Raw genomic sequence first — 18,246 nt, forward strand, 5'->3', positions numbered from 1 at the left:
AGAAACAGAGATAGTATTATTATCAATCAAATCTTGAATTTTACCCTTTAAAGCAAAACATTTTTCAGTATCATGCCCAGGTTGACGATGAAATTGACAAAAAGATTTGTTATTAAAATAAGGTGAATTAATCTTTGCAGGATCAATTTGCCTTATAGGAGGAAGAGTAAGCACATTTTGTTCCAATAACTTATTCATAATACTATGCAATGATTCATTCAAAGGAGTATACTTTCTTTCTTTCTTGAAAAACTTAGAAATAGGAGACACACCTGATGCTGCATTCACATTGTTGTTGATGATGTTTTCATTGAATTTAATGGACTCTCTGTTCGGTTTAAACTTCCCAAATGGTTGTTGACTACTATCACCCTTATCACTCGGAGCCATAGGATGTGATTGTTCCATTTGACTCACAGTCAGTTGATAATTGTAAAGAGTTGGGCACAACTGTTGGAACGAAGTAAACTCAGAAAACAGGAGTTTTTCTCTAATGTCTTTTTGTAAATTAGAAATAAAGATTCTTTGAATATCATTGTCAGGCACTGGAAAAGAAATTTGAGCATACAAATGCTTATATCTACCAATGAAATCAGTCACTTTTTCTTTAACACCTTGTTTACAATGCATTAAATCAATCAAAGTAACTTTAGGACTTATATTGTTTTGGAATTGTTGAATGAAAGCATTTGCAAGTTGTTCGAAAGAAGTAATAGAATAGGAAGGCAATGAGCAATACCATTGTAGGGCTTTGTCTCTTAATGTTCTAGTAAACAATTTTGCAAGCAACCTTTGGTCATAAGCAAAATCAGTACATATTGTTTGAAAGGTCTTAACATGTGTTAGAGGATCACCCTTACCATTATAAAGCTCCAAATGCGGAATTTCAACATGTTTAGGGGGAATAGCTCGAACAATGTCAAGAGAAAGTGGGCTCGCAACATCAAATGTGGGCACACTAAACTTAGATTGATTCATAGAGGCAATCTGTTGCTGTAAAGAAGAGACAGTTTGTGCAAGATTGTTAGTGGTCGCTTCAGTCGAAGAGTTCATATTAGACGTGTTAGATTGTGATGGAGGTGTTATGTTATTGAAAGAAGGTAGAGAGTAAGGTGGTGGGACACTATGATAGTTAGTCATAGGGGATGATTGGACAGGAGGAACACTACAAGGAGGAATGGAAGGGTTAAATGAATTGCCCCCTTGCGTCATGTTTATTTGTGGAGATATAATAGGCACACTCATTGAAGGAATGAATGAAGAAGTCGGATTGAATGAAGGAAGAGGGTTGATTGAAGAAGAGGGATTGCCCCCATGACTGGTGATCATAGGAGGAATGTCTTGTATTGAAGTAGTCATTATGTTTGATGTAAAAGTAGGTATACTAGCAATAGGAGTCGTCAAAGGAATAGAATGATTGTCTTGAGTAGAAGGTTGTGTATAACCTAAGGTTTCGGCACAACTTTTTATAGGCATCACATTTGAATCCACAATGTGTGCAATACCACGCAAAATATCAATTCCATTCTTACCACTTTGAACCATACGTTTTAGACCCTCAATTAATGAACGAGCTTGACTATCGGGGTATTCTTGAGACATCCATTGTCGAAAATCATCAAATTGGTTATCCAATTTTGAAAGTTGTTCTACAGAAACCTCATGGAGAGCTTCTTCATCATTAAGAGGATTAGAGGAATTACCCATGTCCTCGTTAAAAAGGCCATTCAAATTAGGTTCGATCTCCTCAGTAATTAAACCTTGGAAGGACTTAATTCTAAGGCTTCGTCTAACGGGAATAGTGTAAGTAGGGCTTATTGTTGTAAAACTCATGCACTAAAGAGAGAGAGAAGATTTTGAATTTTAGAGGTAGCAAATTTCAGTAAAACCAGCCAATCTTCTAGATTTAAGCTGTTAAATACAATCAGGACAATCTCCCGAAATTTCGGAAAAAATGTCCGGGACCGTGGCGCGCGGGGTGCACACGGTCCTCGCAACTTTTTTCAAAATTTGCAAGGATGAAAGTTATGATGATTTTACAGCTAACCTGAAAAAATTGAGTGATTTTACGATCTGTAGATAGGCCAAATTAAAGTTGCAATCTCAAAATTGAACCCTACCAAGATTGTCGAAAAATGCAAAATTTGAATTTTGAAAGAGAGAGGGAAACTGAAATTTTGAATTTTATGATTTTAGAGGGAATACCAACAGCAATGCAAGTTTTGAAATTTGAAAATTGACTCAATTTCACGCAAAATTCAATTCTGAAAGCGGAAATCAAAGTTGTTGTAATTAAGCACTTAATTTCAAAAGTCACAAATTGCAAATATTTGGATAAATCACTGAAATTTCGAATGAATGATAACACACTTTTCAGATTTAGGACTGTAAGAAACACAATTTTGACACAAATTTCAATTTCAACAATTTTTGAATGATTAGAAGCCTCAATCCAAGCAATCGCTAGACCAACTTTGACTGTAATTTTGAAGGTGTTAAAATTGATAAAATCAGCCAAAATTCTGGATTTTAGCAGAAAAATACAGTAAGATCTAGCTCCCGAAATTTCGGAAAAAATGTCGGGGACGATGGCGCTCGGAGTGCACACGGTCCTCGCAACTTTTTTCCAAATTTTCAGGGATGAAAGATATTATGATTTTATTGCGGAATCCAAAGTTACAGCCGATTTGGAGATGTTTTGATCAGTGAAATTGTCGGACAAAGGTTGAATCAAGAGGGTTTCAAAAATTAGGGTTTTGACACTTAACCACTTAATTTTCAAAATTAAAGCACAAATATGAATTGATAATTTGCAATAGAAGGGTAGATCTGAAACAAGCATTAACAATTAAACATTTCACAAGTTTAATTACTTAAAAAGAAAATTTTAGGGTTTTTTATGCAATTAGCCTCTAAAATTTTGCAAAAGATCAAACATGGAAATGTAATCAAGGAATCCAATTTTCAGATCTAACTATGAATAATCAGAAAGGATGTTCACGTTGGGTTCACCAAAATGTAAAGCGGAAAAATCGAACCCTAGTTGTTCTCCCCTCCCCAACTCCAAGGAGAGAGAAGGGAGAGTCACTAGGGTTGATGGTTTTCACTTAGGAGGGACTTTACATTCAAAAGAGGGTTTGAAACCCACAAGATCCAATCCCACGCAATGCAAGATTGGGTTCTATATGAGTTTCAAGGGTTGTGATAGCAAGGATACCCTCTTTTGTAAAGAATGTAGATAGAAAGATTAAGCTAGGAATACATAGAAAGTGAGAAAGATTCACTTATAAATAGAGATAGGGATATGATATGAAGCTGCGGACCTGGAATTAGCAGTAAAATGTCGAGACGGCGCAGTCCTGCAAATTTGAGCAAGAGTTGACGGGACGATGGCGCCCGGCGTGCACACGGTCCTCCGAAAAATCCGCGAAACGAAGGGGGATCTGTTCGTCTCTGCACAAGGATTCCATATCTCCAATTTCAGCCGCGTACCTGCAACCTACACACAGAAAAGCGAAGACGATTGGGGGGTTAGGGATTAGGGGTTTGCCCTTACGTCAAACCCCGGTTTTGGAATTAACCAAGAAATGAGAAGTGCTGTAAATGTAAATGACTGTAATGTAAAACAAGTACTAGTACCTTGTTGTAAGGATGTTTGTATCCTTATATGCGAAGGTATAGATGTTGTTGTTTGTTGTATGTTGTATGTTGTAGTATGTGATCTCCTCTTCAATGGTTGAATCCTTGTCTTGAATGCAACACCTAGCCTTGAATGGAGACTTTGAATGATCAATTGCTTGAAGGAATGCTTGAATGCTTGAATGCTTGAATGTTTGAATATCGTTTCCACGTCTTGTACACTTATCTCCTTCCCCCTCAAATGGGAGAGGAAATGTAGTTTATATACTTGCCAATTAGGGCTAAAAGACTGATTTTCCCGACCTTAGGCTGACCAGGAAATGTTATTTTCCAATTTGCAAACAAAAAGGCCCGAAGTCCCATAGGAGACCGGGCCCAAAATAGGGCTAGGGACTGAAGGACCAGGGCGCTGGGCGCTCTGGTCCCACCTCCCGGGACAGCAGGGTGCAAGGAGGATCAGGCCAGGGTGCTGGAAAAATGCAGTTTTTGATGTCATGAGCAAGTTTCGGGGTCTCCATTCAGGTTCAGTGTTGCGTCGCCATCGTGAAGACCCAAATGCGGTCGAAATTGCAAGTGTCGCAATTTTAGGACGCTACACCAACCAAAGAAATGAGAGAGATGTTACTCCTAGCCAATCTGAAAGTGACAATAGAACTACATTAGGATCAACCCCAAGAACAACTCGGCCTCCCTTCTTAACTAGGGAAGGGCCATCAATGGAAGATGAGGAAATTAACACACCCAATCCTAATTTGAATGAACTTGCTGAAGCATATGCAAGGCTTGACCTTGAAGTCAAGAGGAGCATTCGATTCATGGTATATTGTGAGGCCGGGACAAGAAGTACTCATAGAAGGGAGAGGAATCAAACTAATCAAAATCTACAACACAATAGGTAAATTGACCATCCTTAACTTTCATGGGTCGGGAAAAATCACAGCCCATTCATGGATCCAAAATATAGAGATGTATATATATTTTAACCTCATGTTAGAAGAAGATGCCATTAAATTTGCCATATTGCATCTAGAAGGGGTCACTCATGATTGGTGGCACTATGGCTTAATCACCCAAAACCATCAAAGCATATAGACCTATGATGCCTTCACAAAAAAACTCATTAAGAGGTTTGACCAAAATAATCCACAAAATACACAGTCAAGCATAAATTAATGCCACGTGTTCAATATACAAAATCAGAGACATGAAATTGCATTTCAACATAAAGTTAGATTACATAAGCCAACAACAATGCTAAACAAAAGAAAACATATACCTTACAACGAGACCACAAGGTCAAATACAATAAATACATAAAGAACAAGCCATGAAGACTACTTTGATACGAACTCCCTACATCTCTTTCCCTCAAGAATACCATGGGCAAGAACATTGTTAGAGTGCATATCCACCCTACCACGAAGTAGTTACACTTCTCCAGAATTCTTCCTAACATGAAGAATACCCAGCCTAACACGAGGAAAACTAGCAATGCGTATCGTTGTAGGGATGAAATTTCATCAAATTTTGCCAAACCCTAGTAAAAATGGCCAATTCTCTTTTCTCCAAAATATAATGTCATGAAAATAAGGGTTTTTGGTTCTTCTAGACTTAATAGTGAGGTCTATTTTGCCCCAAAGTGCACCCAATAAAAAGCTCCTACTTGATTATCTCTCAAATTTGAGAAGAGGCTTGCAAATTTGAAGCTTTGATACCATGTTAGAGTCACCAATCGACCCATACTCCAAATCATCTACAAAACCAAAAGATGCCTTCCACAATAGAGTACCAAGAGAAAAATATTGCTTGATTATGGTGCATTCAAGATGTAAAAAAACACATATGGTGCTTGCTTATAAAGGCAAGGTTGAGAGATAGGACTAGACAAGATTGTGATAAATGTCTTTATCCTATGCAATGAGACAATTAGTGATAAGATTGGATAAGATCACATGACACCTAGATACTTCTAGAGTGATTCCTATGTCCCCAAGTAAACAAGTGAACATGTGTGAAAAAGGTCTAACTAGGAACTAGTTAGATAATGTGCCTTGTTCACACTACAAAGGGGGAAGCTAGATAAGTAATACCATATTCACATCAACAGCAGTGTGAGCCTAAGCCAAAGAGCAGGCTAATGTGTGAGTTAAAGTGAAAGTTAAAAAGAATGGATAATTCAACGAACATTGTAGATTAACACAACACTCACAAGGAAAGAGAGGGTAGAAGTTTCTAGGTAACTGCCCCTTCAAAAAGAAGTACACACCTTGACGACCAAGTTGGGTTGTAGGGTGTTATTAGAGGAATCTCCCAAGTCTTCTGAGTCAAGTGTACCCCCATATCTTGAGGTAAGTCTCTATTTTGATATAGAATCTAATGTCTTTTGAAAGAAGAGTGAGCAACTTATGAGAGCAATATTAGAGGTATCAAATTTGTTTTATAAGAGGAGATCAAACCAAAGACACTAGGACAAATAAATGGACCAGCTGGAATAAGTAACAAATAAAGGGAGCTTGAAGCAATGTGTACATTGTCTAGGCCATATGAAAGGTTGAGAATTTGGATGTGTCCAACAATATTGGAAAGGTAGAGGGATGTCTTACACGAATCTCACTGAGGAGGGTCCCACCAGTCAGTCGTGTCAAACCAACAACCAAAAATAGTTACCCTGCAACCTGTTCTGAATTCTAAGAAGCAAAAGCTGCTAAACTATTAGTGACAGGTTCAAAGATCTAGTATGTCACTGTAGAATGCGCATAACCAATTGGTTTATGAACAAAGAAACAGATGAACACCATTCACTTTGGTCATTTCCAGCCACATTCAGATAAATTACGATGAGAAATATTTCAGGCTTCTTTGTGATGACAAGGAAATTGTCTCAAAAATTTATCATACCTGGTAATGAAAACATCCTAATGTCTGAGCATATATGCATAGGCTTAAAGGACTGTTTGGTAATTTGGAAAAGGAACCTGCTAATGGTTTGAGAAAGCAATAACTAATTGTGCTTGTAATGACAAGTTTTGAAACGCTACATACTTAGCAATGCAAAAATCTATGAATGCTAACTACACATAATTTGAGTAAGCTGCCCAATAGATGTTGCACAAATTCATTCAATTATGGTATTCACACCCAGCAATTGTATTTATTGTGTGCTTAAAGTCCTATTTGACTTATTAAATTTAACATAGTTTATCTTCTATGGCATCTTCTGTAGATAAGTTAATGGTGGGTTCAAATCGTGTGGTGCAGGGTTGCTATATAGGTGATCAAGGTCTTGAGGCTGTAGGAGAATATTGCAAGCAGTTTGAAGATCTAAATCTGCGGTTTTGTGAGGGGATGACTGACAGAGGTGTGATATCAATAGCTATTGGTTGTGGGAGAACATTGAAATCCCTTGGCATTGCAGCATGTGCAAGGATAACTGATAATTCTCTCAAAGCTGTTGGAGCTCACTGCCATTTTCTTGAAAAATTAATCCTGGATTCTGAGTCTGTTAATGATGTGGGATTGTTGGCAGTAGCTCAAGGATGCTCCTCGTTAAAGTATTTACAGTTGCAGTGTGTGAATGTAACAGATGATGCATTACAAGCTGTGGGTGGATTGTGCCTGTCATTGAAGACACTGACATTATGCAGCTTCCAAAAATTCACTGACAGGTGCACTTTTATGCACTTCTGCATTTGGCCTGTTTCCAATATGTTTAATTGCAAGTTCTTGTAAAATGTTGTGCACAGAAACAGTCAATTCAATCATGGATGGAGACATAGAGCATGGAACATAAAACATAAAACACTGCATTTTTCTTATAATGGAACTCTCTCAACTTGAGTATTGCAATATAACATTTTATTATAGGCACATGGATTTTCATGACATGATAATATGAGAATTTTTGTGACATGGTTGTAACTATTGTTTTCTTTATCATGTTGTAGGAGCCTCGTGGCAATAGGGAATGGGTGCAAGGCATTAAATGTTCTTTCTTTGAGTGATTGCTATTATTTAAACGACCAAAGTTTAGTTGCAATTGCCATTGGGTGCAGTGAACTTACACAACTTGAAGTTAATGGCTGTCACAATATTCACACTGCTGGCATTGAGGCTATTGGTCAATCATGCTGGTACTCTTCTATGTTTCTCTTTTTATCCTCATCATTTTGTAGCACAGTTATTTGAAATTAATGGATTTCAGTGTATGCAATGTTTTGTTTGTTTTTATTTTTTTTATAAAAAACTTATTCATGTTCTCTCCTATAATATTCCAACCAAGAACATTGATATAGTGTCAATTCTGTGCCTGCTCATTGTTGAATAGACGTGAGACTGGCAAAAGCTGGGTAGCTTTTAATCAAAAATTATCGTTGGAGGTCCACTGTCAAGAAGGAAACTGCAGTGTCACAGATTTGATTTTGCATTGGATTGCAGTTATGGACTTGGGGGTCCCATAGACAATTATGGTCTTGTGGATGTTAATGAAAAAGTTACATTTTATTTGTTTGTTTGCTTCTTACTGTAGTTTTGGTTTGTGATGGAATTTCGTAACAAATGAATATATTTTTTAGATTTTAATATTATGATTTGGTTTGTTGATTTGGTTTGTTTTAAAACTTTTACAGTAATGGCATTAAATTTTATTGTAAATGATAGTATTTTTTGCAGTGCTTGTAATGGTACCACATTTTGCTTGGACATACAATGGTATTGATTTCAATCTTATGAGCTATATATGTCATTTCTTTTAGTGACAATTTTTCGAACCTTCTTTCGGCAATGGTCTGTTACCTCAATATGCACTGAACAACTATCTTGCTGTTGTCTTGTCTAGCAATTTATCTTTAATCATTTTGTAGAAGCATGCAAACCATCTTTAAATCTTACCTTTTCATTGACAAGAGCTTTTCTTGAAAGCAGCATTTGTACTGTTGCCATTATACAGGTGTGAGGTTTCATGTTATAAGTGGGCATAGTCAAGATGGATTCTAATAAGCTTACTTGCACCCAGGGATCTTTCTATATCACCTTAGAAATCTTTCTTACTATGTGTATCTTCTATAAGTGTGTCAGGGTCATCAACAAATATATCAAATAACAAATTAGAGTTTAAACTGCGTCTCATTAGTGAATAGAATGATCCATAAGGTGCAAAATTGGCCATCTTAAAATCTTACCTTTTCATTAACAAAATCTTTTCTTGGAAGAAGCATTTATATTGTTGCCATGATATAGATGTGAGGTTTTATGTTATAGTTGGTATAGTCAACATGTATTCTAATAAGCCCATCTGTACTCAGGATCTTTCTATATCACCTTAGAAGTATTCTTACTACCTGAATCTTGTATAAATCTGTCAGGGTCATCAACAAATATATCAAAACACAAATTAGAGTATTAAACTTCTTTTTATGAATATTTAGTTCTTACCTTTTCATTGACAAAAGCTTTTCTTGAAAGTAGCATTTTTAGTGTTGCCATTATATAGATGTGAGATTTTATGTTATGTTGGGGTAAGTCAACATGAATTCTAATAAACTCAACTACATCCAGGGATCTTTCTATGTCACCTTAAAAGTCTTTCTTACTACCTGCATCTTGTATAAATGTGTCAGGTTCATCAACAAATATATTAAAACACAAACGAGAGTATTAGGCTGCTTCTTATTATTCAATAGAATGATGCATAAGGTGAGCTTGAGATGGGATCCCATACAACTAACCTCTCAATGTCCATGTTGTAGCACTCACATCTTGTACACTAGCTACATGGTTATGATAATTTTAAATTTAATCACTTGGTAACCATTAATTTCCATTAATTATCAATCCATTTACTTGCTTACATGTTAATTGTTATATTTTTGATTAATTAGTTAGGGATCTATTGGGGTCCTCTCCCATGTATAAGAAAAAGGATTTCAAAAGAAATGAATGGAAGGTCGAGAAATGAAGAGCCAACCAAAAAACAAGATACCAAAAAAGGAAACCAACATTCCCCAAAAATCCTGCTAACCAACAGTAATAATTGATATGGTCCCCAACTACCCACAATAAAACCTTAGTTTCCCAAACTGACACATCTTGCACCACCACATCATTCTGCTCTTCCACAGCATGGCCTGCACCATCACCCATCCCAGGTGCACCCAGGGCAGGAAACTTGACTGCATGAAACACCACTGCTTTCTTCCTTTATCAATAGTGGAACAGAGCCAAAAGTCAGTATAGTGTAGGTACTTGAAACTTGCAAATGCCCCCACAAGTCCACGACCATTAGGCTGTACACCACTCTACCCAGGTTAGAGCAGCAATTCTTCATCTCTGGCAGCTCCCTATATGCTGTGAGAGATTCCTTATCCTAGCCAGACCAACATCAACCATTGTTGCCATAGAGGAAGGACCCCATTCTTATCTTCATTTGCTGTCGGTTCCTCCAAAGCTAATCCACAATCTGCAAAGTGTTAAGGAAGAAGCAGCTGCAATGATCACAATCTCAGGTCTGTTGAAGGTACCATAATGCTGACTTTTCAATTCCTCCCTAATGAAGCCTTTTGAGCTTGTAGGACCTGCATCACCCATCCCATCTTCACCTAAACTAGACTTTAGAAAGCCAAGCAGGATTGACTTATAAAAATGGAAATTAGTCTCTAGAAGGCCATCTGAAACCTTGCTATGCAAATACAGGTTACAAGAACATGGTGATGCATTGTGCTAGGCTATTGAACCCACACTTACGTAGAGTAAACCACCAAAGCTTAAGTTTGCCACAACTTGTCTTAACTATTACTAAGGCCCAATAGCAAAGCACTAGGAATGTGGTGAGCAAAAATGTTGACAAGTAAAGGGCAATAAAGTCTCCATTCACACACACCATCATTAAACACCTAGGCAAAGAGATCATTACAATTCCACCCTTGTTCTATCAACACAAATCATACAGGCCATTGGTGTTGAAGAAATAAGGGCATGAAATACATATAGATAACTACCAGATCATTAAGACCAAAATAATAGGAAGAGATAGAGTTGGTTTAAAAGCCAATTTTTCCCTAAGGCTTGATCAAGAATTAGGATCCATACTATAAAGAGCTTAGAGACTCCTAATCCAACCCCAATTGGCTACAAAATTGGCTGCACTATTCACCTCTTGGAAGCAATGTGGAAAACTACTTCATCAAAGGAATAATAGATAGAATGCACCTTCTACAAAACACTTTGAATTTTCCAACTAGAACAAGCTCCTTTCAGAGGCTATTAATAACATTTAGTGAATTGCCTTTAACCACAATTTTCTTAAGGCAAAGAGAAGAGATGATGCAGAGGTAGGGGTTAGACTAAGATGACAATCTCAACTTGTAGGGGCTTCTACAACACACCTTTAAGGCTACTCTTTTGAACACACTTTCTAGACTCCACCATGGGCCACTATAAGACTTGAGCCTTTACACGTAGACTTGGACATTCATTGGGCTTTGGATACCAACTTTAGACAGTGTGTAAATACTAGTTTTGGGGCTTGTGACATTACAACTAATACAACTTTGTGGACTCCAACATTTCCACATTTACCTTCATTGACACATATTAGACCTTTGCACTTAGTACTGTCCTATTAATGGCCAAAAGGCGAAAATCAATGTCTTTATGCCCTAAACTCTTTAGGCCTGGTTTGGAGGACCCTACACAAGGTTTGTACACATCCTATAAGTCTTGCAACAATGAGAGACTACCACTGTAACTCTGTTTGCAGCATTCATATGACTGGCAATCAATATTGTGACAGGCTATCTATTAGGACAGTCATGAACTATTTGGTTCTTCTTCACACTAAGACCTTCTAACAAGTGTCTTTTGGATTGGTAGGGTCCTCTTCACATCCCACAATCACCAGGCACAGGGCAAGTGTTGGAAACATGGTTGCTGTTGCACCAAAAGATCAACCTGTTAATGCTCGATACACCTGCGTGACACATAGAATCCACGGGAGGCAGTTAAGCCATGTTGCAAACTCGTCGCTTGTGCTGCACAACACAAGGAGACTAAGGGTGCACAACACAAGGAGACTAAGGGTGCACACCTTGCAACAATCCCCCCCAGCGCAAGCGGGGGGTTTGAACCCGTGACCAAGCTTTGATACTACTTGTTAGAAGTACGGTTGCCATTGCACCAAAAGATTGACTTGGTAATGTGTGATACAATTACTAGACTTATAGAATCCATAGGAGGTGGTTAAGCCATGTCACAAACCCGAGCGCTGCGCTGCACAACACAAGGAGACCAAGGGCGCACACCTTGCAACAACAAGTTAGTCCCTTGTTCTTTACAACTCAAATTCTTCAACCTTACTACTTTTCTCTGTCTGATACATGAAAATATCTGACCAACAGTCACTTATGAGCACATGCAACCTTCATCCTGGAACCCTGAAAACATAGGATATGATACATAGCATGTTTACAGGTCTTCCCACCCATTTTGGTGTTTTTTTACCTGCGGGACACCAAGTTATACATTTATTCTTGTCACTGGTTTCCCTAGATAGGGTTTTTATCAGTTTTGGAAGAAAATACAATAACTTTTAAAGTACTTAATGAAAATGAATTAAACCCAAGCCAAAAGAAAGTAGATTTACAACACTTTCATTCCCAATTGATCTCGGATCATTTAATGCCCTGTACAATCTGTACCGTTTTCTGCAACAGACTGCAACTTCAGAAAAAACAGTCTTATAGGGCTGCCTATGGTAAAATGACTATAACTTTCTCCAAACTCAATGAAAAACCACCAAACCAATTGCAAATGAAAGGTGGTTCATCCCTCTATCAATCCCAATCAATCTCAGGACTGTACCAGGCCATACAGATCTGTACCATGCAAGAGAGCAGCAAAAAACGTGGAAAAGTGCAGAAAATTGTATGTTTTTATTGCTCAAACTTTAAAAACAAAACATTCAACTCTTGATTTCATACAATGTAGGCCTATTTATGCTCATACAATTATTTTTCAACCTTTAAACCAACCCCAACTACCATCTAATAACTTTTTGAAAAGTTGATAAGAAAATGCAAAAAGTTGTCAGGACAACTTTGACAACTTTTACAATTTTGAACCAATTGACCCCAAACTTGCAATGAAATTGTGCAAGATGATCAAGAGATAGTTTTAGAAAAGTTAATCAAAGTTAGAAAGTCAACTTGATCACCAAAATAATGCAATTTGGGAATATGCCCCACCATCATCACATCCATCATGGAGCAATTGGCAATGTTGAGTATCAAGGGATATTGCTCAATCGCAAACTCTTTTTTGTGATGAGATATCAAGTCTACAATGCATACAAGTCGCTGAGGTGGCATCTTATTCATCATCAACATGTCAAGTTACTCCACATCATCATGTCCAAGTTCGATGTACCTGACTTATCTAGTGAAGAGGCAAGTGACATGTGTCACTTCATCAAATATTGTTTATCTTACCTAACCTCATCTCTCGTTGGTTCAAATTCAATATAGGACATGTGTCCATAAAAATGTAATTTTCTCATTTGTCATTATCCACAAGATGACGTGGAATTCAAGTTGTAATCTTCTCATTGGGCCACTTTAAATGTTCGTGGTAGTTGTTGTAACTAACCCTAATTAGGGTTTTGATCATGTAATCTCAGCCATTGATTGTGAATCAATATGAGCCTTCGAATTGTAATGAGACTCCTATATAAGGCCCAATTCTCTCATTTGTAAAGGTTAAGAGACAATAATCAAGAGATTAGAAATTAGAATAGAGTTAGAGTAGAGTAGGAGGAGAAGGCAGAAATTGTTGCCAAGGCATTTAAATAAACACACTTTTCATTGAATCTATGGTGAGTAGTGGTGTTTCTTATGAAGATATTGTGATAAATTCCTTGGTTCATACTTTTTGTAGTTTTCTTATTGTAAGCTACCATGTAAAGTTAACCTAAACCTAATTATTGTGCCAAGTTTGATTGTGGATACTTGTTCAAGTTGCGCCAACATTGGGTATTTGGATGATGTGTTTGTAGTGTGAAAATCTTTCATTTCCTTATAAGATTGCATCAAGTTTGCATAGTTGTTCCTAATGGTGAAGCAAAACTTGGTTTGAGGGAATTTGCCTATCCAAGTATCATCTATTGTTATCATTGACCTTAGGAATTAGATTAGACTCCCCAAACCCTATCTCTTTTGCCTTTTATTTTTTAAGCTAAGTTAGTTTCCATGTTCTAGCTACGTTCAAGTATAAACGAAGTCCCCTTGTGATGCCAGCAAAATCAAATCACACATTGATCTATCCACGTATAAAGTCAAGACCTGACTATTGGAACCTTGGAGTCATCTTGTTTGATCACATAGTTTAGCATCCGAGAGGTTCTTTGTTCAAGAGAGGATAGAATACTTAGTATTTTATTCTGTGTTGCATGGTGTCATAAAAAAAACATCAACAGATCCATTGTAGAAAGATATATGGACTTTGAAACTTGCTGTTTTAGGACTGTTCTACGACTGAAATATTTTGTTCTATATGTGCACCCCTGCCTATGAAGGTTTTATTGCTTCATGCTTGCAAATCACGAAAAAAACACCATGTAGACTGCTGCAAGCCAACCAAAAATGCCATAAAAACCTTAAAAAGCAGCAATGACAAGAAAAGTATCTGCAAGGGTGATTGAAGAAGACAGGAGAAAAGTTGTTCCTTGACATTAGTGTAGAAATGTTGAAGAACCTAGCTGTCTTGAACTCCAAATTGTTCAGAACTGCACTTCAATGGCATCCTCCCTTTGATAGTGCACTTTAACAATGTGAGAATGACAGGGAAGAAAAATAGAGATTCTGAGTTTTCTTTTCTATTTTTAAATTCATCCTTCTTTCTTCTTTCACCTGAGGTTCCCCTTATTGATTTCTATTCATGAGGTGAAGTTTCTTTTTGACATTTCACTCCTCTTGGTCATGCTTGAACAACATGAAGGCACTTTCTTTATATTTTTAAGTTAGCAACTTGACATTTTAGTGTCTAGGCATGTGCTAGGAGTTTGGGATACATTTTTTCTCATGTTTGTTCATTGGCATTTGACATCAAGACCTCCCTGGGTATCTTGAACAACCTAAGACACTTTTTTGGTCTAATTTTCAGATGACATTTGGCACGAGATCTTATATTGAATGCTTGGAGACATGAGAGTACTTTCTGGTCTAATTTCACTGACATTTTGACCCATAAGTGATTTTGGTCAGCTTATTTCAGTTGGAGACACTTTCATCTTTTTTCTCATAGACATTTTGACTCTAAAATGCCAAGGCATGTGCCCACTGAGTGTAATGTCACTTTTTGCTTCTGATTTTGATTTGATATTTGACACTTAAAGTGATGTTCGGCTCCTTTTTTCACTTTTTCAATATTCAGTCTTCTTGAAATTTGCTCTTTTAGTGAAAAGTGCTTTTTGGGCCAAAGCAGTTTAATTTGTTGACAGTATAAACTGCTTTCTCTTTTTCATTGTACTGATTTCTGTCTTCAGAAATGACATTCGGTCTCCTTGGGACATGATCAAGCACCTGGATGCCATTTTTGACCATTTTTGCCTCCAAGTATGACATTCTCTCTCTTTGGTGTGCTTTGGACAACTTGTGCACCCTTTCTTGACTTCCAAAAGGCACATATTTCTTGTCAAGACTTGTCTCAAAAAGCCTAATGACTATTGCTCTCTTATGACACTTCATTGCCTATTTGTAAGCTCTACAGCATTGTTGGCTTGAATTGACAATGACAACATTGACACTTGCAGAGAAGAAGCACCTAACATCAACTTACAAATGAGAAATGACTGAATTGTAGCTTGCAATTTGACACAATATAATTTTTTTTGTATGGTTATAATAGACACTCAATCTCGTAGATCCCTTCAAAACTTCCAACTCTAAGCATGATCAAATGGTAATTTTTTGGGTGTCTTTGAACTATTTTTGGATGTGAAACTTAGGCTTGTGATTGTCAATTGTCTCGTAAGTTCCTCAGTAACTTGTTAGGATGCAATCTTGAGGGCTTCTATGTTGTCACTGAAATGCATGGTAGATGTCACTTTTGGTAGGTGCAAGTATGTTTTAGTGTTCATCTAACATCTATGACCCTCCTTTGAGGCATCATGATAAACCACATAATCGTAAGATCTGCAAGATTAACTATGCAAATGGCAGGTCAGATCATTCTTTCTCCAAATCCTCTAGCAATTGTTGGCACAACAAAGTTATCTCTATTGAGAATCTGCATGCATCTAGGACTGCTTTTTGTGCCATAAGTCACTGTGCTTAGTTGTTTATGCTTGATCTACTTTCACTTAAATCAATATATGTCTTTTGAGATCTTTTCTTGCGTGCTTCTTATTTCAACCCGGTTGAACCAGTGTTGCACCGTCTTGTTTGTACGTAACCAAGCACCCTCCTACTAGGCCTTAAATGTGTTTCCAACTTTTCTCTTTCTTTCTAGCTCTGCCTTTCTATTACTTCACATCGCTACATTGCTTCTCATAGCACGTGCACTTTTCCCTTGCTATGTGTCACATCATGTTCCCATGATTTATGGGAAACATCATGGAGGTATAGTTTATTTTTTCAGCTGAAAACTCTACTAAAAAATTAATGCGGTATTAAGAAGTTTACCAACAAAAAAGGACATGGCAACACTCACTCGAGCTGCATGCATTTCTGGCCATGCAACAGCTACTTCACTTTCACCTTTGCTATCACCATCATAGTTAGCAGTATTAAGTATGCCATACATTCAAGAAATAAACACCGCAAGAATAAATAACATGATCAACAAAATATATTAAATATGAAACACTAAGTGCTTATTACAAATTCATTAAAGAACACTATGACATACAAGAGATGACGGGAAGAAAAGAAAATTTAATGATAAATAGTGTCATTTCTATTTATGGTACCTGATATTTATATCAGTATTCATCTGGAAGCATAACTTGTCAAGAAATTTTTTAGTAAAACACAATCCTGCTACTTTTTTTTTTTTGAGGCCTTAAGGCAGTTGCATATATATTCCTGAACAAAAGGCATTCATTTTTGCATCAAAGGAAGGTTTCTGTCAATTTTGTTCACACCTTTCTTCTCAAGTCAATCATGATGGTGGTTTGGAATATTTGTTAAGCTTCTTGTTTAATTCAAGGTCTAAACAAGCAACATAATCTTACTTTCTCATCCTTTAGGAAAGGATATTCTCTTTTTTGTTTTGTTTCCTATTTTAGTCAAACTATTTCATTATCTTCATAGATGATGGTTTTAGTATATTTTACTGTTTGGTAGAGGAGTCCCAAACTGTTTTGAATCATTTTGGAGACCAATTGTTGTTATTGACTTCATAGTTCTGATTTGCAGGAGACTCACAGAACTTGTCCTTAAGTATTGCCAAAATATCGGGGATAGTGCCTTGTTTGAGGTTGGGAAAGGCTGTCAACAACTAAAAGCTCTTCACTTGGTTGATTGCTCAAGTATCAGTGATGCTGCCATTTGCAATATAGCAAAAGGTTGCAGGCACTTGAAAAAACTGCATGTGCGGCGGTGTTATAAGGTATTCTAACTTCCAGAACCTCTATTAAATGTGTTGATATGCTAAAAAAGGGGGATTAGCATGCCTGTTGGTCAATGTTGTTGCTAGGGAATACACAATATAAAATACTATTGTACTAATATAGGATTATGTACATTATTGCTACACATCTATCGTTTGATCACACTTATTTTTCCTAACATAGTACATGTTATAACTGTTGCTTGACGATTATGTGTTGCAAATGCATTGGTAATGAAGTTCCAAGAGTTGGGAAAGATGGCAAACAATCTGTCCATGTAACATGGGTTGGCTAAACCTTGCCTTAGATATGCTCTCTAACCTCAATGCTTCATAAGATTATAAGTCTTTGACCAATAAATCTTTTATCTCTTGTTGTGATCCTTGATGTTGTCATAGGTAACATTGATTCTCTAGCCTTCATCTTGGATTTATTCTCCAACTACAATTTCTATAAGAATTGGAAGATGTCGATAAACAAATTTTCTCTTGGCTAATGTCTTTGTGGTGGCTAAATCTGTTTTGCATCAAAGCCTCTTGAATTGATGCTTAATATTCCATCTTTTCTGAATTTGTTAGTAGAATCCATTGTCAAGGTGATTAATGTTAGTGACCAAAATTCTTTATAGGTGTGTACTCCAAAAATGTAGTATAACAAATTAATATTCATAACCAAAGCCAGAAAGGAAAAAATAATTCAAAGAATATGCAGAATAGGAAATATAGCTTGACAGTTTTCATTTATGAAAAGATAGCATAGCATGTACAAAGGTGACTTATATAGATAGAACAATGATAGCCATAGGTAATGTGAGAGACCTCCCTGAGAATGTGTCCAGACCAAACATAGACAGAATAATCTTGAGAAGGTTTATTGGTTGGGTTGACAATCATTTCCCATATTGGGTACAAGAAATAATTGAATAAATTAACAAAATTAAACTATTTTTATAAATGATATACATAGTTGGACATGCTGATAATTTGTCATCTTACTCGAGTATGGAAAAA

General features: G+C 36.8%; 1 protein-coding gene across 9 annotated transcripts in view; it reads left to right on the forward strand.

Annotated features, from left to right (window-relative positions):
• The window catches only part of LOC131034465 (F-box/LRR-repeat protein 4), a 150,324-nt gene that overhangs the window by 42,705 nt on the left and 89,373 nt on the right, over nt 1–18,246 (forward strand). For 8 of the 9 annotated variants that reach the window (XM_057965970.2, XM_057965969.2, XM_057965967.2 and 5 more), the window contains 3 exons: nt 6,898–7,304; nt 7,584–7,769; nt 17,043–17,235. In XM_057965970.2, the coding sequence (XP_057821953.1) occupies nt 6,898–7,304; nt 7,584–7,769; nt 17,043–17,235 (786 nt within the window). The remainder of the gene's footprint in view (nt 1–6,897; nt 7,305–7,583; nt 7,770–17,042; nt 17,236–18,246) is intronic. The other variant, XM_057965971.2, reaches the window with a different exon arrangement.

Source organism: Cryptomeria japonica, chromosome 9 (genome assembly GCF_030272615.1).
Source record: "Cryptomeria japonica chromosome 9, Sugi_1.0, whole genome shotgun sequence".
Classification (NCBI taxonomy): Eukaryota; Viridiplantae; Streptophyta; class Pinopsida; order Cupressales; family Cupressaceae; genus Cryptomeria; species Cryptomeria japonica.